Source organism: Vulpes vulpes, chromosome 2, assembly GCF_048418805.1.
Source record: "Vulpes vulpes isolate BD-2025 chromosome 2, VulVul3, whole genome shotgun sequence".
Classification (NCBI taxonomy): domain Eukaryota; kingdom Metazoa; phylum Chordata; class Mammalia; order Carnivora; family Canidae; genus Vulpes; species Vulpes vulpes.
The window spans coordinates 103,366,372-103,389,816 of record NC_132781.1 but is presented as its reverse complement, the minus strand read 5'-3'; the positions used below and the strand labels follow the sequence as shown (position 1 = coordinate 103,389,816).

At 37.2% G+C, this 23,445-nt stretch overlaps 1 protein-coding gene across 5 annotated transcripts in view; it reads right to left on the bottom strand.

The window, feature by feature from the left end:
* NSUN6 (NOP2/Sun RNA methyltransferase 6) overlaps positions 1–22,965 on the bottom strand; it is a 48,897-nt gene extending 25,932 nt beyond the window's left edge. For 2 of the 5 annotated variants that reach the window (XM_026015799.2, XM_026015794.2), the window contains exons 1-5: positions 22,360–22,965; positions 18,960–19,115; positions 15,634–15,713; positions 4,226–4,335; positions 2,290–2,443 (exon numbers count right to left, since the gene is read on the bottom strand). In XM_026015799.2, coding sequence (XP_025871584.1) covers positions 2,290–2,443; positions 4,226–4,335; positions 15,634–15,713; positions 18,960–19,115; positions 22,360–22,434 — 575 coding nt within the window. In that variant the 5' untranslated portion in view covers positions 22,435–22,965. Of the gene's footprint in view, positions 1–2,289; positions 2,444–4,225; positions 4,336–15,633; positions 15,714–18,959; positions 19,116–19,673; positions 19,884–22,359 lie in introns of all 5 variants that reach the window. The other 3 variants (XM_072749421.1, XM_026015814.2, XM_072749422.1) reach the window with 3 other exon arrangements.
* Positions 22,966–23,445: the final 480 nt, after the last annotated feature.

Sequence of the window (23,445 nt, the reverse complement as noted above, 5' to 3'; positions counted from 1 at the left end):
AAATAATCCAAGCAAAACATACAGCATAAATGAATGGGTAAAAAACAAGACCCATGTATTTGCTGACAATAAGAGATTCACTTCAGACCCAAAGACAAATAGAGACTGAAGGTACAGGGCTACAAAGAAATATTCCATGCAAGTGAAAACAGAAAGAAAGCAGGGGGAGCAATCCATATAGGACACAAAACAGAATTTTAAACAAAGCCTGTAACAAGAGACAAAGAAGGGCATTACATAATCATAAAGAGAATCGTTAATAAAGTAATAATATCAGAGGACTTTAACATCACACAACAGTGGATAGATCATACAGACATAAATTAATGTAATAACAGTTGAAAACAACACATCAAAACCACATGAACTTGATTGATACATACAGAGTATTCCATCCCCAAACAGCAGAATACACATTTTTCTCAAGTGTACATGTAATATTTTCCTGGACAGATCACGTTAGGCCACAAAACAAATCTCAATAAATTTCACAAGGCTGAAATCATATCAAGTTTTCTTCCTAGCACAACAGTATGAAACCAAAAATCAATTACAAGGAAGTAGAAATCCATCACAAGAAGTGTCCACCAATAATGGAATGGATTAAGAAAATGTGATGTGTACACACACACACACACACACACACACACACGAATATTACTCAGTCATAAAAAAGAATAAAATCTTGCCATTCGTGACAACATGGATGGCCCCAGAGGGTATTATGCTAAGTGAAATAAGCCACACAAAGACAAATACTGTATGATTTCACTTCTGTGTGTAATCTAAAAAACAAATGAACAAATGAATAAACAAAATAGAGAATCATAGATACAGAGAACTGATGGATGCTACAAATAAGGGGGTAGAGGTAATAAAATAGGTGAAAAGGATAAACTTTCCAGTTATAAATGAGTTACAAGGATTAAATAAATTATAAATAAGATTAAATAATCAATAAAACATGAGTATTAATGTACACCCTAGGGAACATAGTTAATACTATTATAACAACTTTGTATAACCTCAGATGGTAATGTCTTGTGACCATTTCTTTTTTTTTCTTGTGACCATTCCTTAATGCGTATGAATACTGAATCACTGTGTTGTGCACATGAAACACAATATTATATATCAATTATAATTCGGTTAAAAAAATGAAGCCAGTCACAAAAATAAGAGGATGAAGAGTTACCAAATAAGATTCTAATAATAGAACCAAAGGAGAAAGTCAAAATATCAATTCTATGTTATAGACCCGAAGATAAACACAACATATATACATGCTTTACCCTCATATTCATAAAATCTTCCACGGAGAATAAAATCTTTACTCTTGGCCATTTGGAAAGTGCTGTTATCTACACTTAGTTAATCCAATAATCTGTGTCTTCAGAAGAATTAATTTCAACTATAAACCCAAATTGCTGCAACATGAAAACTGTTCCAGGAAATCAGGAATGTGATCCAGTTCTACATGGATAAATTCAGTTTTCAACATGTCTACATCAGCTGTCAACTATGGAGTAATGGAGCGGTCTACAGAACTCCTTACACAGGCTGAAATTATGAAGCAAAATGAGACTCTGGATTGTCCACAGATTTAATTTATTTAGAGCCAGTAGCAACCCAAGCAGATTTAAAACTGTTTTTAAATTTGGTTTGAATAAATCCAAATGTTATTTCTTTTTTTTTTCCTAAGATTTATTTATTTGAGAGAGAGAGATCATGACCTGAACTGAAATCAAGAGTAGGACGCTCAACCGGCTGAGCTAACCAAACACCTGAGATCCAAATCTTAATTCTTGACCACAAGTAGCCATGTAATTGCTGGCTTTTTGGTTAAAAAAAAAAAAAAGAAAGAAAAAGAAAATTTAATAAAAACTATTCTTAAGTTATATTAAAATCAAACTTTTCCTTTCATAAAATCAGATTGTTTAAACAGTTCTAGATAAATCACATACTTCATCCTTCATCAAGAGGAGTACTGTTCTCCAAAACACGCAAAAATTTTCAAATCAATAAAATTCAAAAGGAAAAACTGACACTGACAATTGCAATGTGACTACTTGTTTACCTAGGTGGGCCCTCTAATCTCAGCATTTACTCTTTTACCTAAAAGCAGGTTTTCAAAAAACCATGGAAATATGCATTGAACAATTATCTTCCAGTCGAATTTATACCAAGAAAATTTTACAATACAACTAGATATATTTTTTTACATTGTTTTTTTTTTAACTTGAACCACCAAAAAGAATGCAGATTTCCCCCAAACACTTGATAACATACTTCAGTTCAGGTACCCCACTGAAGATTTCTTTGCGGCTTAGTTCAGAAATCCCATTTCCAAGAAATACTTTTGTTCCATCAAATTCTTTGGCTCCTTTCTTACATTTGCCTTTAATATCAGAGTATACGGAAGTAACATCTCCAGCTTTCATAACTAAGAAAGAAGAAAATCAGATTATACTAATTAGGCTATATTTTGGTAGAATAGTGAAAATTCTTTAAGCTAGACCAGGACATATAAGGGCATGGATAATGGGCATGAAGAGGTCTAAACTGGCTCATTAACTCTATCCTTATAGAAAATCTGACTTTTTACTTTTAAATGTTCCATAATAATATATCTAACTGAAGACTTTTTTTTCTAGGAAAAAAAAAAAACCAAGTCTTCAAAAACATTCTATCTAAACTGGAACTCTTTAAGCAGAAAATGAAGGATATCTATTTATTTTTTCCAAACTGAACATTCCCTAAACAACTTCATATAAGTTTTGGTATCTTTGGCTCAATTCTCAAAGTTCCAAGTTTCCTTTAAGAGGATTCATCAAAAATGTACACTAAAGTCCCTCAAAGAAATGTTTCTAAATCCCATTATCCTGTTATTTCTTTGCAGGTTTCCTATTATAGCAATTAAGGCAGAGATTTTCATGATAAGTACATATATTTATTCATATATATGTATTTGCATGTATGTATACATATATACACACAACTATGTATATATACGTATATACTCAGAACACCTTGAAACTACACAGCATACAGCATGGATTCATATGGCTGATTAAGTCTAGGTTTTGTAGTCATTTTGTTAAATTATTTTCAGTAACCAATCCCAGTGACTTTAAAAATGGGAAATTAAAAAAAAAATGGGAAATTATATCCCACTTCCATGGTTTATTTATTTATTCATGAGAGACACAGAGAGAGTGAGGCAGAGACACAGGCAGAGGGAGAAGCAGGATCCATGCAGGGAGCCCGATGTGGGACTCGATCCCAGGACTCCAGGATCACACCCTGAGCCGAAGGCAGATACTCAACCACTGAGCCACCCAGGTATCCCCCACTCCCATGTTCTTAGACCTAGCCTGTCATGTATTTGTCTAACCCATTAACTTGATAGCAATAGTGAGTAGTCTATCAACTAGAGCTAGAAGGACTGTTCAAATCACATAGATCAAAGGTCAGTGAACTTTTTCTATAAAAGGCAAGTGAACACCTTAGGCTTTATGAGCCACATAAGTTTTCTGGGCATGTTCTTCTTTGTATTGTTTTAAAATAATCTTTTAAAAATGGAAAAATCATTTTTAGCTGTGAGCCATGCAAAAACAGCCACAGGCCAGCGGGCAGGTTAGCACACTCTGGTGTTGGTCAAATCATCTCTTTCACAGATAACATAACTAAAATCCATAGACTGAATAACTTCCCAGTAGATCAAAACCCATGTGTCTTGATTTCAAACCCAAAAAGCCTGAACCACAGTTATTAAGCATATGTCATCAATTGAGTGAGTAAATTAAGAATATTGGCTTTTATTCCAATATTAAGATCCCAAGTTCTAACGGTTACCTTCACAAATGACAACAAAAGTCTGAGGGCAATGGAGTTAAGAAACAAAATAAAATTCCACTGACATCTTACACTCTATTGATCAATAACGATCCTCTAAACATCATCTCACACACTCTTTTATGGAAAGGAAAAGAAAACTGGCAAAAAAAAAATATATGGATGCTCAATTTGTTAGACCATATCTGATAAATCTCTTGCTGGCTATCCCTAATGTAAAACTTGGAAAATATCTGATAAAAGTAAATTTGAAATACATCTGAATGGTAGTTTTTTTTTGAATGGCAGTTTAATAAATTTTCCATTTGATAACGTACATAGATTTTAAAGAATCTTTTAGTGTACAGAAAGGCTTAAACATTAGACTTACATTTTGAAGTTGACACAATTCCGGGAACATAGACATGGGCTCCTCTTAGTACTGCATTGCCACACTGTGCTCCAACAATTGCTTCACAACGTTGCCTTTTTATATTCTTCCTAGGGATGTAAGATGAAGAATTTTAAGTGTAATACATCTCTAACCCCTACCAAACTTTTTAATGTTTCAATATAAATCCTAAATAACTTTTTTACTCTTGACTGTCCCAACATGACACCACTAATGAATAAGTAAGAAAAAGCAAGCTGAAAAAAGGGATAAATATACAGAAAGTAGTTTAAAGAGGGGGATGAGACACACTAGAGAAAAGATAAAACAGAGAGAGGTCCATCTGGTGGAAGGCAATAAAGTGGCACCAAAAACAGTTTAATCATTTAAAGAGCACTGCTGTTTTCATAATAGCATCAGAAGGGAAGAAAAATAAAGGCCTTGTCTTCAAAGACTAAAACAGACAACTTATAAGGAATTCAAAAATATTTCTAAAATGGTATATTGCTGCATGGTAAACCATTCACATTTTATATCAGACAAAGATGCCTTTGATTCTTCCTTTACTGTCCAACTTTTTTTAGTGTTTTCCAATTTCTCACCTTCCATTCATTCCTTAGACCACTAACATCTGAGTATCACTTCTAATAGAAAGACTTTTTCAGAAATCAGGGAGTGTCCTATGTGATCAGCCCCAAATAAAGACTTCAAGCGCCGAGTTTCCCATGTGTGTCAATGGTTGACATCTCATGTGCGCTGTCACAATTCCCTGCTGCAGGAACAAAGTGTGCCCTATCTTCCTTCTGTGATCTCCAGATGATAAAATCTCACTGAGCTCTTCAGCTTTATGCCACTCTTTTGTCTCTCACATTCTCACTGCTTGTTCCCTGTCTTCTTCTTAAAGAGGTCCATTTCCTCATGTTCCAAAACATGCTGTTTCTCTTCTCATTGCATTCTACCCTTGGCAATCTCAGGATTTCAATCATCACTAACAATAACGACCTGTGGGGATCCCTGGGTGGTGCAGCGGTTTAGCGCCTGCCTTTGGCCCAGGGGGCGATCCTGGAGACCCGGGATCGAATCCCACGTCGGGCTCCCGGTTCATGGAGCCTGGTGCATGGAGCCTGCTTCTCCCTCTGCCTGTGTCTCTGCCTCTCTCTCTCTATCTCTGTGACTATCATTAAAAAAAAAAAAAAATGCCCTGTGTATTCTCACGTTTGGCTCTTCTAGACTCTGAACTGGGATTTGTAATCACCTGCACATAGCTGTATGTTTCTCACAGTTACTTCAAACTCAACAAGTCCTAAACAATGTTACTTTACCCTGATCCCCCTCATCCTTGGCACACCCCAAATCTTTCATCCTTCTGTTGACAATCTTGAACTAAGTGTTGTCATCTGCCTCGATAACCAAACTGGAAGTATCAACATCATTTTAAATCCCTTCTTCCTAAAACCTCAAATTCAACATTTTTGGTGTTACCAAACCATGCCACCTCTAATTCTCTGACAGGTCTTCTGGAACCATCCTCCAACACTGGACACATATCAGCTCTTACCTTGATTACTGATATAGCTCCTTGCCTTTTTTACCTTTAACTGTTTTCATATCTTCTTTATGTCTTTGGTACTCTCCAGTTTCATTTTGAAGTAGGCGTGGAACTATTTTTACTTTTGGCTTTAGACTCCTTGTCCTTTGATTTTTTTAAAGATTTTATTTATTTTAGAGGGGGTAGAGAAAGGCAGAGGAGAGGTAAAGAGTGAGTCCCAATCAGATTCCATGCTGAGTGTGGAGTGTGATGTGGGTCTTAATCCCACCACCCTGAGATCACGATCTGAGCTGAAAATAAGAGTTGGACTCTCAACAGACTGCACTACCCAGGCACCCCCAGACTCACTGTACTTCTTAAATCTGTCAACAATTCTGAAAACTTCTAAATCATTACATTTTTGAATATTGTTTCTCCCATTATTTCTAGTCTCTACATTTGCAACTCACTCAAATTACGAAGTGTCTTTTCATACTATTTTCGACTTGACTCAACCTCACATTTTTAATTCATCAATTTCAGCTGCATTCCAGATAATCTCCTACGAGTCTTCTACTTCAATAAATCTCCATCAGACGGATCTAATGTACCATTTAACTCACTGAACAGGCTTTTTATTTTAATGATGATCTTTTCATTTCTAGACATTTTTCAATTCTACTCTTTTCCTCTTAGGATCTTTTATACTTTTGGGATGCTTGGTGGCTCAGTGGTTTAGCGCCTGCCTTCAGCCCAGGGCGTGATCCTGGAGTCCCCAGATCGAGTCCCATATCAAGCTTCCTGCATGGATCCTGCTTCTCCCTCTGCCTATGTCTCTGTGTGTCTCTCATGAATAAACAAAATCTTAAAAAAAAAAAAAAAAAGATCTTTTATAATTTAGATTCTGCTTTGTTTTTAATTATTTTAAGAAAATTGATTTTAAAGTCTCTACCAGAAAGCTCTAATCTGCTAAAGTTTGGGGGGGAAACCTGATCCTTCCCTTTGTGGTATACGCTGTTCTCAAGATAGTATGAATCCTAATGTAGCTCTTAACCATGAGAATGGCCTGGATTAAGCATGTGCCTCTCAAGGAAGATTTTGCCTGGCTTTCCCCAAACCTCTCAGGAATTGGTTTGAGATCAAATTTTTATATTAATTTCCAAGATTATGGGTTTCATGCTACTTGGGCAGCATGATTTTGAATTCCAAACTTTTACAAGGTAGAGAACCAAAGCTCCACATTCACAGATTTGTTGTCTTCAACGTAGACTCTAAGTAAGAAAGATCCAGGGGCACCTGGGTGGCTCAGTCAGTTAAGCAGGTGCCTTCACCTTGGGTCATGATCTCGGGAAACTGGGATGGAGCCCAGTGTCAGGCTCTTTGCTCATCAGGGAATCTGCTTCTCCCCCTCCCTGTGCTTACCCGCACTTGTGCATGCTCACTCTCTCAAATAAATAAATAAAATTTAAAAAGACAAGAGAGATCGAACTCTTTAATTATTGCCTTGTGCTGACTGCTAGGTGATATTTCTCACCTCCTGCTGTTCACACCCTGTTATTAGAAGGAAAGCCCCTACATTTAGGAGACCAACCACCTCTTCTCCCACATCTTCCAACCCCCAAAATTTAGCTCACGTGTGTACTGTTGTTTTAAGTTATTCTCCATTCTAACCCCTGAATATCTCACTTACATTCTCACTCAGTTGTGCATTTTATGGCCTATTTTTTATTTAGTATTTCTAGGTGTATATGACAGAAACAATTTCAGATTATCTAGGTTACCATATTGTTGGAAATAAAACACTTTGAAATAGCTTCCTAATTTGTTTCCAGTCTTATAATTATCTTCTTCTAAAATGTTTTTCAAACTTTTTTGACTGTAACCCAGTTAGAAATGCACTTAGTATTACAACTCGGTACACTTGTATGTATATGTGTATACACATTTATACATACATATTTATATCAAATGTTTCATGAACACCTTCAGTATGGGCAGTGCAATATCATACATTATGAAATATCCCATTTCTTTCTAAAATGTTAAGAAAAAGACATTGAATTGATTTTGTAACATACTAATGGATCACGATCTCCATGCAGTTTGAAAACAGATTTATGCTTACTAGTATTCTTTGTCTCCTATGTTCTTAGCAAAAAAAACCTAAACATTTCTTAGTTAAAAGAAAAAAATCTTTTACACTTCACAGCTGGCCTCTTCCAATTTCTTCAACCTTCCTCATCTTTCACTACCCTCTCTGAAAAAGCAACTAAGTAGCCAAACTTGATCACTTTGTCATGAAGCACCTTACATTTTCTTGCCTCCATAATTTTGCTTTCTCTCCACCTCACTCTTAATCATCTTACCTCATCAGCCTAATGCCTACTCACCTTCAAGGTTCAACTGAAATAATTACTACTTGAAAAAAATCCTTACCAACTTCCTTTCACACAGTACCTCTTATTGTGTGCTCTGATGGTACTTCATTCATACTTTCACTGTAGCACTTTTGAGTCTGAGTCAGACCAAAGTTTCCCATTTTTAAACGAACCAACTGCATTTCATTCATCTTTGTAACACCCTTAGGTCTTACACATAACACCAATTCAAAAAAATGTCTTGAGAAATGGAACCTTATAATTTTAATCAGGATGTTTTTATGGGAATAACCATTTTTATGAAGAGGACAGTAAGACAGACTATAGAAAAAAAGAGTTAATATAGCAGTCCTGAATTACTATCCTTTCCTTGGATAGCATGGTTACAAGGCTGGCCCTTGGGTGCCACCTGGGAACTTAGATTTCAGGAGGATACCTACTATTAACTGATAAGAATAGCTCACTCTGCTTAAATCATCTGTGCAAATAATACAGTTTATGGTCAACAATGACTTTCCTTCTGAGAAGCCAGAAAGTAGGCATGTGCCAGGCAGGGAGTGCCTACATGACCGGATCCAAATAAAAATCCTGGACACTGAGCCACTAATGAATTTCCCTGGCTAGCAACATCTTACATGTTGTCAAACCTGTTCCTGAAGGAATTGTTTCCTCTGTGACCCCAGTGGAAGAGAATTCTTTTAAGTTTTCAACTGGTTTTCCCTGTACTTTTTCCCATGTACCCCCTCCCTTTGCTGATTCAGCTTTAGATCACTTCACTGTAATAAATCATAATCACAAGTACTACTATATGCTGAATCCTTTGAGTCATCCTAGCATTCAGCATAAAATGATGACTCTCTCTGAGTCACCCTGGAGAGTCCTCAAGCCAGGGAGTGGTCCTGGGGATCCCTCAACACTAGGACCAATTGTATAAAAACATAAGATGCCATATATGCAAGTATCAAGGTATAATTCAGCTTTGCTGAAAGCGAGAGTTTGAGGCAGCAAAGATAAAAGGAAATATAAGAGTTGATGCAGGGCCATAAAACATGCTAAAAGCTTGTTTTTTTATTACAATACTTATGAATAATAAAGAAGTGAATCAACAACATTAAAGAAAGGATTTTTCTGATAGTACAGTGATATAGATAGGAGAAAAAATAGTATGAAGGTACTCAGATAAAGAAAAAACTGACAAAATAGCTTTAAAAATAAGATGTCTATGAATTAAAGAACTGGATTATGAGAATGTCCCACCAAGATATATAAATACAAACTTACACATCTGGCATTTTTTAACTGCACATATTCACAATTCCACACCAAAAAGGAGATGATGAGTATAATTTTAAGATGTTGTATATTATTGCATGCCAACAAATATTTCTTTTCAGCAGGACTGCCATCTGTACTTAATCATAAATTTTTGTGAAATTCTTGAATATTCTATTTACCGTATTATTTCACATACATAAGCAGTAATTGAAATATTAAAGTGCTAATACTAGCAAAACATCTAAGAAGATGGAAATCAAGCAGGCTGAGAGAAGTGAATCCAGCCTCATTTGGATCTCAAGAGAATTATGCTACTACATTAATTATTCAGTTGTGAAAGAAAACCTACTAAAAATATTTTGAGATTTTTGTCAAAAAGTGCTCTAATAAAAAAATGTAGATATCCTTGAACATTGACCTAAAAAATTCTACTAATCTAAATGCAGTCTTTACAAAATGCTGTTTGGGATAGAACATTAAAAAAACTCCTATTGAAAGGAGCCTGGCAACTCAGGAAGCTTTCCTCTTCCGACCTATATCAGCGCCTGTCAACTAAGAATTAACTTAAGGTCCCTGAAGTCAACAAAACAAAATTTACATAAGACAAAAATCAAGTCATCAGTTTGAATTTAAATAATTTGTTTTATTAGATATGAAGATTTAGTGATCTACATGTTTTATTCCACATACCTAGAAAGAACAACACCTGGTGTGTAGTAGGAGCTCAATAAATTTTTGTCCAAAAAAAAAGGAGCCTGGCATTCAATTTTCTAAGTTTTTCAATACAGTTGATATTGATACCATCTACAATCTTATTTTCAATCTCATTATATTATCAATGATAAAACCTTAAACATTAAAATATATTTGATTAGTATATTAAATATCATATTAAGTAAACTGAGGGAACCAGAATTTATGGTGAGAAATTACTTCTAAAATTGTTCACTATCTAAAATAAGGTTTAATCTATGTTTTGATATTTTAAATAGTAATAGGATATTGAGCTTCAGTAAAAGATCAGTTTAAGAGCGTATTTCTTTATGTGAAGTCTGTAGAAATGGAGGAAAAAAAACAACAATCTGAGAAGAACATGCCATTTGTTAAAAAAAAAAAAAAAACTAAGAAACAGCTATATTCCCATTGAGGAGGAATAATTGCCTCACACAGAGAAATTTGGATCAAACCTAATTTTTCAACAGAGTATGAATGCTTCTGAAAAGGAAAGGCTCCTGAAGCTTAATCAAGTATTTATTACTTAGAACCCAGACCTGGGGTTCAGGTTGAGAAACGAGAATCTGAGAAGGTCTTGCCAGTGACCCATTCATTGCAGAGAAAGCTGAATGAGAAACAGGACTGTCAGCATTGGCAAAGCAGGCATTTGTGTTTTCTCTGACAAATCTTGATAAACTGCCTAGAAGTAGCTAAGGGAAGGGAAACAGCAGCCAAGTTTGGTGCTCCTCACAAGAGTTAACTAAGCAGAAATAAAAGTTAAAGCTCCGTACAAAAAAAAAAGCTGTGAGCTGAAACTGCTCACAAAGAGCCTCGGTCTATCGGCTCTGCTCACCAGGATTAAAAAGGTGCCACTAGGAAAAACTTGGTGAAGATGTTTCTGAAGAACACATCTGTTTAGTTGTCTAAGCACACATTTTACTCATTCTATAACATTTTTGAGCAAACTGCAAACTATATGAAGCTATGTGAATGCAACTGTTTTCCATTCTGTGAGTAGTAAGCAGAAAAGACTCATCCAATATGGGACCTGTATATAGTTAGTAGCAAAAAAATAAAATAAAATAAAATAAAGTAAAATAAAATAAAATAAAAACCCAAGGAAAAAATTTTCAAATAGGTCTTTATATTTTCAAAAATAACTATAAGGCAGGGATCCCTGGGTGGCGCAGCGGTTTGGCGCCTGCCTTTGGCCCAAGGCACGGTCCTGGAGACCCAGGATCGAATCCCATGTTGGGCTCCCGGTGCATGGAGCCTGCTTCTCCCTCTGCCTGTGTCTCTGCCTCTCTCTCACTGTGTGCCTATCATAAATAAATATTTAAAAAAAAAAAAAAAGGGTACTGTGACAAAGTGCCCTAAAAAAAAAATAAATAAATAACTATAAGGCAAACTCAAAAATGAGATACAAGAAAAACAAGATAAAAAACCCAGAAAACATTGAACTGGAAAATAAATGAGAAGAAAGCCTCTGAAATAAGAGAGAACAAAACAGGCTTGCGACTGCTATTTTTAGAAAGGCCTGCTTGCAAGGTCAACCCTGGGCTGGAATCTGGAAACGTGACTGGGAAACAGTTCCCACCATGGATTAAAAACCTCCCCTAATGATAAGAGTGGATTATTGTTCCTAAACTGTTTGTACAACAACGTGCTTTGTTCTGAACACCTGTTTTCCTGTTGGGAGCCTGCAATTTTGGTACATGCTGGGCAGAGGGTGCCCACATGACCAGTGCCCGATAAAAACCTTCGCCACTGAGTCTCTAATAAGCAGCCCTCCTAGACAACTATTTTACTCTTGTCACAATGTGTTGCTGAAGGAATTAAGCATGTTGTATTAACTCCGTTGGGGAGAGGTCTCTTGGAAGCTTGTGCCTTGGCTTCCTCTGGACTTCGCCCCATGCACCCTTCCTTTTGCAGATTTGTTTTTGTGTCGTTTCGGGTAATAAATCTTCACCATGAGCACAACTACATGCTGAGTCCTGTGAGTCTTTCTAGGCAATCACCAAACGTGGGGGTTGTCTTGGGATGCCCCAACACAGGGAGTATGTGCACTGGAAATCCAACCTACAGAGTCCTAGGTTTTTGTTTTTTGGTTTATAAAATTTCTATTTATTTATCCATGAGACACAGAGAGAGAGAGGGGTAAAGGCTCCCTATGGGGAGCCTGATGCGGAACTTGATCCCAGGATCACGACCTGAGCCAAAGGCAGACGTTCAACCACTGAGCCACGCAGATGCCCCGTTTTTTGTTTTGTTTTTTTTTTTTAAGATTTTATTTATTCACTTGAGAGAGTGTGAGTGAGCATGAGTAGGAGCAGAGGGAGGGGTAGAGGGGGAGGGAGAAGCAGACTCTCCACTGAGTGCCAAGCCAGAAGTGAAACTCTATCCCATGACCTTGAGATCATGACCTGAGCTGAAGGCAGACACTTAACCAACTGAGCCACCCAGGCGGCCCCTAGTGTTTCATAATAGAGAATATATAAAAATATTCACAGAACTACTGGCCAACTTATAACTAAAAAGTTACACTGTTTTTATTTAAAAAGAGAATAATAAAAATCAAGCTATATCCTAACACAGTTTCCTAAGTTCAGTGATGAAGAATTTGTAGATGTCCAAGCAAAACCTAAGATGCTGTTGGTGGGGGAGGGAGAGGATTTTTATTTTTTTTATTTTTTTGGCCTCTGATGTTTTCACAGCAACACTTATGCCACAATGTTGTGAAAGCAATGTCGACAAAGTGCTAAGGGAAATAACCTGGGACCTGAAACTACTATAATCAGCCAACCTATTGTTTAAATATAAAGGCAACAGGCAATTCTCAAGCAAAAAAGTAAATACAGTGGAGATGAGAATACTTACTTTGGAGACGGGAAACAACTGCTGCAGACCTGATAAATGACTGTACTCACCAACCATGGAAATAATCAAGACAAAGAACTCAGGAATGACCTAGTCAGACTAAAAGCAAGCACAGCATCCATTTGAATTGTGCTTCTAGAACAACATTATAAACCTGTACAATGCTAAAGAACTAACACAGTAAACAAAAAATTGGTGGAGGTTAATAAAATTGGTGGAGGTTAGGGGGGAGATAAAACTTAAGTATAAGAATTTCCTCATTTTTCATACTGGAAAGTCATAAAATAATAATGATAATGAGTTTTAAAAACAAAAAAAAAAGAATTGATTTGTTCCCTTTAGAAGTGAAACATAAGTATGTGAATTTATAATTCTAAATGATTTTTGAGTACTTTTCTATCGTAACCCATCATTTGTATTTTATAACATATTTAACATTCTAATGAGTAGCCTGGATCACTACAAAGAAAAGGATGAAATGGTATTAAATTCAGAAAATAATTAAAGTTAAGTCATCCAAATATTTTAAATGAGCTAGCATGACCAGTATTAGCAGGAATGGAAGATTGAGGGGCACCCAAGTGGCTCAGATGATTAAGCATCTGCCTTGGGCTCAGGTCTTGATCCCCTATTGGGCTCACTACTGTTCCCCTGCTTGTGCTCTATCTCTGTGTCAAATACATAAAATCTTAAAAAAAAAAAAAAAAAAAAAAGGAATGGAAGATTAAGAATCTCTCATTTAGGGATCCCTGGGTGGCGCAGCGGTTTAGCGCCTGCCTTTGGCCCAGGGCGCGATCCTGGAGATCTGGGATCGAATCCCATGTCGGGCTCCCAGTGCATGGAGCCTGCTTCTCCCCTCTGCCTGTGTCTCTGCCTCTCTCTCTCTGTGTGTGACTATCATAAATAAATAAAAATTTTAAAAAAAAAAGAATCTCTTATATAGTGCTAGGAACATTAACTGGTAAAACTTTTGAGAAGGTAATACGTCTCACACTAAAATATGCCTAGACCAATGAACAAGTGATTACATGTGGTACCAATTTATCCTGTAGACATGCTTATGTAAGTCCACAAAGAAACATCCTAAGAATATTTATTGTTGGTAATAATGAAAAACAATTAAAAACTAAATGTTCATCAACAGATGGATGAAAACAATGTTTAAAAAGTATGCAGGTAAGGGCACCTGGGTGGCTCAGGTCGTGATCCCAGGATCCTGGGATGGAGTCCTGCATGGGGTTCCCTGCAGGGAGCCTGCTTCTCCTTCTACCTATGCCTCTGCCTCTGCCTCTCTCTTTGTGTCTCTCATGAATAAATAAGATCTTTCAAAAAAAAAAAGTATGCAGCTATTAAAAAGAATGAAATACATTACACAGAATCAGGAAGAATTATGGACATTTATCTTAATTGGGGTGGGTCTTGGATGCACAGCTGTACAAATTTGGGAAAACTTAGCAAACTGTACACTTAGTTAAGATCTCTCCATTTCACTGTCTGCAAATTTTACCTTAAGAAACAGAATAAGGAACTCACAAAATCCTTTTTTTAAACTGCAAAAGGAATAATGCTTATAGTAAAAACAACACAGAAATGTTACACTTGAAAATCTCCTCTTACTCCTTTTCCCCCAATCCAACCTCTTCTGAGTTAACCACTCAAAATTAACCTTTATTAAACAGCTGGCTTTTATATATATATAAAATGTATATACCCACATATTTATATATAAAAATTTATTTATACATTTCTATAAATTTATATATATAAACTACATATATATGTAGTTTTTTGTAATTACAAAAAAAATGTAATTATCCTATACATGGCAACCTCCTTTGGATACTTAATTACCTCTTATTGGTAAATTTCCCCCATTTAAAAAAAAAAAATTTTTTTTAAATTTCTCCCATCAAAGCCCATATAATATTCCACCGCACAAATAAATCATAATTTACTGAACCACTGCTTTACTACTGACCACTAAATTACTTTCAAGCTTTACAAAATGAGCATTTTTCTACTTAATATAATTCATAGGGGTATAAAAATATTAAACCATAATCAGGGAATTATAACATAAAAATGTTCATATAACATAAAAATGTTCCTTGGGAATTGAACTCCCATTATAATACGAGAGCCTTTTTCCCATTTTCAAATATATGCTTTCCAAATACATAAATGAGAATAAAGCCTGTTCTACTCATAGTACATAATAATTTAACATAACTGTGAATTAATGAATAAAATTTTATAAACACATAAGCTATGAAAGTAGGAAATATGTTGCTTTGTGGTGTTGTGGCAGCTCAAAAAAAGAAGTTTTAAATTAGCAGTGGAATTTCTTAATACATATAAATAAAGAAAAGAAGTTTCTTAGAAAGTAGGAGAAAAAACAACCAATCATTACACCAAATAGACCTAAAGTGCATTACTTTCAAGGTATCTGGGCCCATTCCTGGTTTTTTGTAGTATCTTCCATGATAGAATATGAAGTCAGCATTTATGAATTTGTGAACTTTTGTCTTTACGAAGTTACTAATAATAGAGAAACTTAGTATTATTACCAAACAGTAAGAAAAAACCAGTGATAAATTTTTAGAAGAATTTAATTTGAAAATGAAATCATTACAAACCTGGGTCCAATAACAGGAATGAGCAAGACATCCTGAAGGTCTGGATGTTGAAGAATAGGAACACTTAATCCATTAAACTGCTGTTAAAAATAAATAGAATTATGAAGCCACCAATATAATTGATTAAATTTCAATTTACAGGTCTTTGCAGTATCATTACCTAGCAGAGCATGAAGCTTGGTTTAGGATATTCTCACTTTATTCCACATAAGGCTATAAAAAACAAAGACTACAAAAACAACTATGTTTTCTCTGTATTTTATTCTGAAGTATCTCGATTTTTTTTTTTTTAATAAGGTCCAATTTTCTTTACAGGTTGGCTTTATAAAAACCCATATTTACCTTAGGTGAATTACTTTGAAAATACAAATCCAATATAGTTGCATATAGTATTTCCTCTTCTATATAGTATTATATAGTATATTATTTTATATTTCCTTATATAGTATTTCCTCTTTTAACAAAATATTCTAACTAGGACATTAAAGGTTGAGATTATTAAATACTATTTATTGGGGATCCCTGGGTGGCTCAGCAGTTTGGCGCCTGCCTTTGACCCAGGGCATGATCCTGGAGTCCCCGGATCAAGTCCCACCCACATCAGGCTCCCTGTAGGGAGCTTGCTTCTCCCTCTGCCTGTGTCTCTGCCTCTCCCTCTGTCTCTCATGAATAAATAAAATCTTTATAAATAAATAGATGCTATTTATTATATACCATCAATACTGAATGCCATGTCGGTTTTGATGAGGGAAATAAATGCTTATTTGATTAGTGCAATCTCCTTGATCAGTTCCCTTTCCTTCACTAATTGTTTGATGACCTTACAGCATCCAGACTGTGGCAAACAGATCGTTCCAAAAAGCAGGATAATGGATTTATGTCCTTTATTTTTGTTTTGTTTTAGAAGTACTATTTGCTTTACATTAGAAAAATATTTTATGGAGAGATCAGTCCTTCTCAAGCTAAGGCTTTCCTTCTCTTCTATTAGACGTTAAAATGATACTGAATTAAAACTCAAAAACGTGGCACAGTGGTTGAGTGGCCTTCCGCTCAGGTCATGATCCCAGGGTCCTGGATTCAAATCCCACATCAGGCTCCCCAAAGGGAGTCCTCTTCTCCCTCTGCCTACGTCTCTGCCTCTCTTTCTGTATCTCTCATGAATAAATAATTTTTAAAAACTTTCAAAAACCACCCACATGCATAACTTTTATTTTTTTGCATAACTTTTATAAAACATAGTTTTTTTTAGTTTAAAAACTCAGTGCATCACCTGCTTAGTATTTCTGCCCCACGCTTTGTTTAAAACTGCCTCATTGAAGTGTCATTTACACACCATAAAATGCACCCATTCAACCATTTCTACTAAGTTTAAAGAATGGTGTGACCATCGCCACAATTCAGTTTTAGACCATTTTCAGTGCAGTTCCCTGTTCCCAGCTCCAATCCCAGGAAAACTTACTTTCTCTATAAATCTGCTTTTCTAGATACTTCAAACAAATGGAATCATACAATATGGAGCATCTCATGTCTAGCTTCCTTCACTTACTATAATACTGTTTTTGAAGTTCACCAATGTTGTAGCATGTTCATTACTTTTATTGCTGAACAATATTCCACTGTATGAATATACTACATTTTATTTTTCCATTCACCAGTTGACATTTGAATAGTGTCTCCCTTTTGGTTATTTTAAATACTGATACGAAGAATCATGTTCAAGCATTTGTGGGGACTTAGGTTTTCATTTCTCTTGAAATGAAAGAGGTTTCATACCTAGGAGTGGAATTTCTGGGTTGTACAATAAGTTTAACTTTTTAAGAGACTACAAAACCATCATCCAAAGCCAAACCATTTGACATTCCCACCTGGAATATATGAAGGTTCTAGTTTCCCTCCATCCTCATCCAGCCATATGAAATTTTAAATTATTAAATTTTAATATGTGGCTCAGAGAAATCTGGAGACAAAGCATTCACCCCTCCATCATCCCATTAGGACACACATGAATTTTGGACTATGGAAGGAGGAAGAAAATATATGCTCTAAAACTACCTCCAAGATCCTGTCCTAATAGAAACAGGTATTGCTCTACCACCAGTTTCCTATCTAGTGCTTGGGACCCAACCTTCTCTGTCTACTCTTTTAAGGGACTCAAAGTCCATCCAGAGTGATTCTGTCTGCCTTATTCTAGATACTAGTCCATAAGATCTTATAGGCCCATTAGACTGGAATAGATTATCTGGATTGTAGGAATAATTTTTTAGAAAAGAAAATAAAATAATCTGGATCTGCAAGAGTTATGGACACTTTGATGGGCCTCAGAACACTTTCCTTTTTACTAGCTGAAAACATACGTGTGACCACACAAAAGTAATTAATTTTGGTTGCTTGGAGGAACTACTTACATTTTATGCCTTATGACATTACTCTCAAAAAAAATTATCACTATCAATAATTCAAATGCAGATTAGTGTTCCTCCAAGTCTTCTCATTATACTAAGTTTGAGTGTCACACACTCAGATACCACAGCTGATTGTTCTTATACCATGGTCATCTACTTAAAACCTGAAATTTATAAAACTGTTCTCACAGACAGTACGACAAACATTCTAGAAATAAGATTAGAGGCAACCCCATTCATTTGGTTGACTGTCCACCTCTTGATTTTGGCTAAGGTCAGGATCTCAGAATTGTGAGATCAAGCCCTGCCACTAAGTGTGGAGCCTGCTTCTCCTTCTGTGCAAGCACACAGGCACACTCACTCTCTCTTATAAATAAAATCTTTAAACAAAAATAAATTAAATAAATGTAATGAGATTAGAAAAAAATTAATCAAAACCAGTGATGATTCTCTAAAGATTTAATATTATATCTACAGTACACTAATAATACAGCCTATTATATACAAACAGAAGCCCTTTAACCACGCTTGCCTCTTGCTTTTAAGTTAGATCCTAACTAGCTAACATTACAAATACAGGCTTTGAAGGTTAGAATGTTTTCTACATATTTTCATACGTCTTCCATGAATTTTCATATGGATTCTATGTATTTTCATATGTATGATAATGATGAAGTAACAGGCCCAGAAGGATTGAGTAACCTATTTAGTCACTGTAATAAATTCAGAATCAGAAGTGCTACATTCAAGTTCTAACATTACCTCTAACATCAGCACTTGAACAACTTAACATTCATGATATTCAATCTCCTTATTTATAAAATTGGATCAATATTTTAAATTTATAGTATTTTAGTGGGGAGTAATATGACATAAATTGTAGAAATGCAATTATGGACATAATGACAGAAAATTTGCACATACCTTCTGAAGTTCATGAAACAACAGATCTTTCACCTGTTGCACTGAGGCTAGATGTGTATTTACTCTGACAGTTGTGAATGATGGAGGATGCGATAAGTGATTTAACAGAGCTTCAAATTTCCTTTCTGCTTCTTGTTTACCTAAAGCAGATATAACCTGAAAAGAGGAAAACAAGTTAATGTTTCAATGTCACTATACAAATTAACTAAAAATATTAAGCAGATTATGCACACACATTTGTTCTAATGAAATATCTTTCAGCAATTGTTCAGGTCCATTTCATTTTGCTGTATTGTTTGTGTGTTAATAACACTAACAATGTGGGCAGCCCCGGTGGTGCAGCGGTTTAGCGCCGCCTGCAGCCCAGGGCGCGATCCTGGAGACCCGGGATCGAGTCCCACATTGGGCTCCCTGCATGGAGCCTGCTTCTCCCTCTGCCTGTGTCTCTGCCTCTCTCTCAGTGTCTCTATGAATAAATAAATAAAAAAAATTAAAAAAAAAAAATAACACTAACAATGTAATATTTCACAGGGTTTTTGGCTTAATTGTAATAATAAACGCTTAACGAAAAGGGCTTGGAAAACACATTGTCTCAAGTTTAAAGCATCACTAACATTTTGAACATATTAATGTCTGCTACACTTATTCATATAAATTCATGATCATTCTATTTATAATGTATTAAATGCTATGTCATTTTGTAGAGCTATTTACCTGCTAACCTCAGGTCTAGATTAGCAACCTTTTAAAACACCAATATTTGGGGCAGCCGGGGTGGCTCAGCGGTTTAGTGCCCTCTTCAACCAGGGTATGATCCTGGAGACCCGGGATCGAGTCCCACGTTGGGCTCCCTGCGTGGAGCCTGCTTCTCCCTCTGCCTGTGTCTCTGCCTCTCTGTATCTCTCATAAATAAATAAATAAAATCTTTAAAAAAAAAAAAACACCAATATTGGAATAATATTCAACAGATAGTCCATGTCCTCCAAAGGTCATCCACATTAGCTTTTTCACATGGTATTTTTAAGGGTAACAATCGTCCAAAAAAGACAAGTAGCAAAGATAACCTGTCAGAAACGGGGGCTTAAAGACTCAAAAAACCAAGTCCCCCTGTGATTAACTGAAGCTTCATGAGACATGTATTTTCCCATTTTTGTCACCTTTGACTGTACCCTGCCTCATGGCATATTCATAAACCACCTGCCAACCTACTAATCCTCCAGCTTCCAAAGTATTAGTACTTTCTCTAGTTTGTTTTTATTTAAACTAAAAAAATAAATAAATAAATAAATAAATAAATAAATAAACTGAATATACCTTTACCTCCAATACTCTCACAAAGGAGTGGCTTTTCTTTTTGTTTTTTTGTTTTTTTGTTTTTTTTAAGATTTATTTATTTATTTATTTATGATAGACAGAGAGAGAGAGAGGCAGAGACACAGGAGGAGGGAGAAGCAGGCTCCACACCGGGAGCCGATGGGGGACTCGATCCCGGGACTCCAGGATCGCGCCCTGGGCCAAAGGCAGGCGCTAAACCGCTAAACCGCTGAGCCACCTAGGGATCCCCTCTTTTTGTAAAATCATTTACAGTTAGTGGGTTTGAGGCAGAGATAGCATCAAAGACAGACACTTGGATCTTTTATAATACAATATTTACCATTTTAAAAATTGTTGGGAAAAATTGCTGAATGACTATTTCTCTTAATATGCTCCTTATATTTTTAGTTCTTTGAAATCGATATTTTCTCTTCCCACACAATCTAATCCCCTAATATAATCTTTGGAAATAAAATGCAGAAAAAAAAGTCATAGCTTTAGGAATACCTTCATACACGAATAATATTTAAATGTTAGGCTTTACTGTGAGTAGAAAAGCAAAGATTTAGAAAATACAAAGTTGCCTAGAGGCAGGATAGTAAAATGTAAAGAGCACAAACTTGGCAATCAAAGAGAACATTTAGGGAGGACTTCTGTACTAGGCACTGTCAATAGGCCAGGGAATGAATATTTTTTGAGGACTTATGTGCCAGATGCCAGTTGCTTTCACTTATGTTTAGTTTTTTTTTTTTAATTTTTATTTATTTATGATAGTCACACGGGGAGAGAGAGAGAGAGAGAGAGAGAGAGAGAGGCAGAGACATAGGCAAAGGGAGAAGCAGGCTCAATGCACTGGGAGCCCGACGTGGGATTCGATCCCTGGTCTCCAGGATCGCGCAAAGGCAGGCGCTAAACTGCTGCGCCACCCAGGGATCCCATTCACTTATGTTTAATGTTTCAAAACACTCTTGTAAGTATTTTTTTTAACACCCCAGTTTCCGGGGATCCCTGGGTGGAGCAGCGGTTTGGCGCCTGCCTTTGGCCCAGGGCGCGATCCTGGAGACCCGGGATCGAATCCCACGTCGGGCTCCCGGTGCATGGAGCCTGCTTCTCCCTCTGCCAATGTCTCTGCCTCTCTCTCTCTCTCTCTATCATAAAAAAAAAAAAAAAAAAAAAAAACCTCAGTTTCCACAGAAAAAGAAAGTTAAACAGTATTAAATAATTTACTCAAAGCCCAGGGACACAAATCAAGGACTTGGGATTCCAAATCTGTATTTTTTTTTTTTTTCCATTGGACCTGAGCTCTTCTGCTTCAGATTTTAGCCCTATTACTTGATAGCAGTGTCAATTTGGGTCAGCTATAGTACTCACTCCTGGGATGCTCAGTTCTCTCCCCAATTAAAATGGAAAATAAGGGGCACCTGGGCGGCTCAGTGGTTGAGCATCTGCTTTCAGCTCAGGTCGTGATCCCGGGGTCCTGGGATGGAGTCCCCATCAGGTTCCCCGCAGGGCGCCTGCTTCTGTCTCTGCCTCTCTGTGTCTCTCATGAATAAATAAAATCTTTTAAAAATAAATAAATAAAATGGAGAAGAAATCCCTACTAGAAAAAAAGGATTGCTAGTATTAAGATGCAAAGGTCTGCCAATCACCTAGCACAACTAGCGGCATTGAAGAGGCATTAAATTACAGTATCCCCTTCCCTGGAGTCCCATAGCAAGCGCTCTAGGAGCACAGGTGTTAACGTCTCCCCTGGACTTAAATTCTCCACAGGAGGAATCGGTTTTTCGCTCGTTCTTGTAACCCCTTGGATCCCATGCCTACTGCCACGCACATGACCACTTTCTTTCCCTTCCCTTCTTCCACTTTCCTAAATGATGAATCTGTAGGCCTCCTTCACCTCTTATATCGAAAGCATTAAATACCCGCGGGAAGATACTGGCAGTTCTTTACATTCGAAAAAAAAATTGCAAGAAACAACGGTGTAAAAGACGAGGTCTCCCTTTAGGTTTTTTTTTTTTTTTTCCTTTCTCCAGAGTGCGTAAATATTTGAATTTTTGCAAATATCTCACAGGCTTCTTTGACCTACCTCCTTATTCAGAAAACCCTCTTTAAGATACTTTTCAACCTCAAGTCTCAAGGATATTTTAGGGAAAACAGACATCTTTCCCTATTGCTTTGTTCTCCTCCAAGAAAAGTGCTGGAAAACGGTGATTTTTTGCTGTTTTTTTGTTTTTTCTCTTTCCGAATTAACAGTGAGCAGCGTCTTGACAAGTAACCACCCACACGTGCCGGGACCACCAGACGGCCAGGAAAATCGCGCCGCTCTTTCCAAGACCCATTCGGGACTCCGGGGGTACCTCCGCGCTTCCCCAGCGTAGCCAGTTAGAGCCGCGGCCTCGCCTCCACTACACCCATCCTTGGTCCTCCTTTAGGGACGTTCGCGGAAATTACCCTGAGGCCAGGTCTCTCACGTCGCAGAAAATACACGGGGGGGGGGGGGGGGCAAAAGAATAAAAGAAAAAAAAAGTGACAAGCTAATCCATTGTGAACAGGCCTGGAAGAAAGATGGGCTTCGCTCGAGCAGCATTCAGCCTTCGGACCTCATTTCCAAAACCGCGCCCCCAGGTTCCCAGCGGAAAGCCGCTTCCGGCTTGCGTCACTTCCGGCGACGCGGCCCACCCTCCCTGGTTCCTGCCACCCCCGCCCCCCCCCGCCCTCCCCCCCCCCCCCCCCCCATGCGCAGCCGCAAAGTACCGGGACGTCACAGCTCCGGAGTTTCCGAGCTCCGCCCGCCGCGCCTCCAGGGGCAGGTGGTTTGCCCCGCCTCCGAGGCGGGAAGGGGCGGCGGCAGCCCGGGTGAGCCCCCGGATCTAGGGCCTAGGGTGGATGCCAGGGTTAGTAAGGAAATGGGGAGGCTTTGCAGGCCTATGTCAGCCTAGAAGTCCAGTTAGTGACCTCCAAGGGAGGAAGCAGCTACAGTTGATTTGAACCTCTAAGCCACCCTGTGAGCTCGGAAGTTACTTTCTCTCCCAGAGGCATGCTAATCTGACCTCAGCTGTGAATGAACGAACGCCGTTATTCAAGTTTTCGAAAGCTGGGTTAATGGTGTGTTAATATTCATGAATGATCAGCTAAAACTTAGAAACCCATATACGGTATTTACAATGAGCTG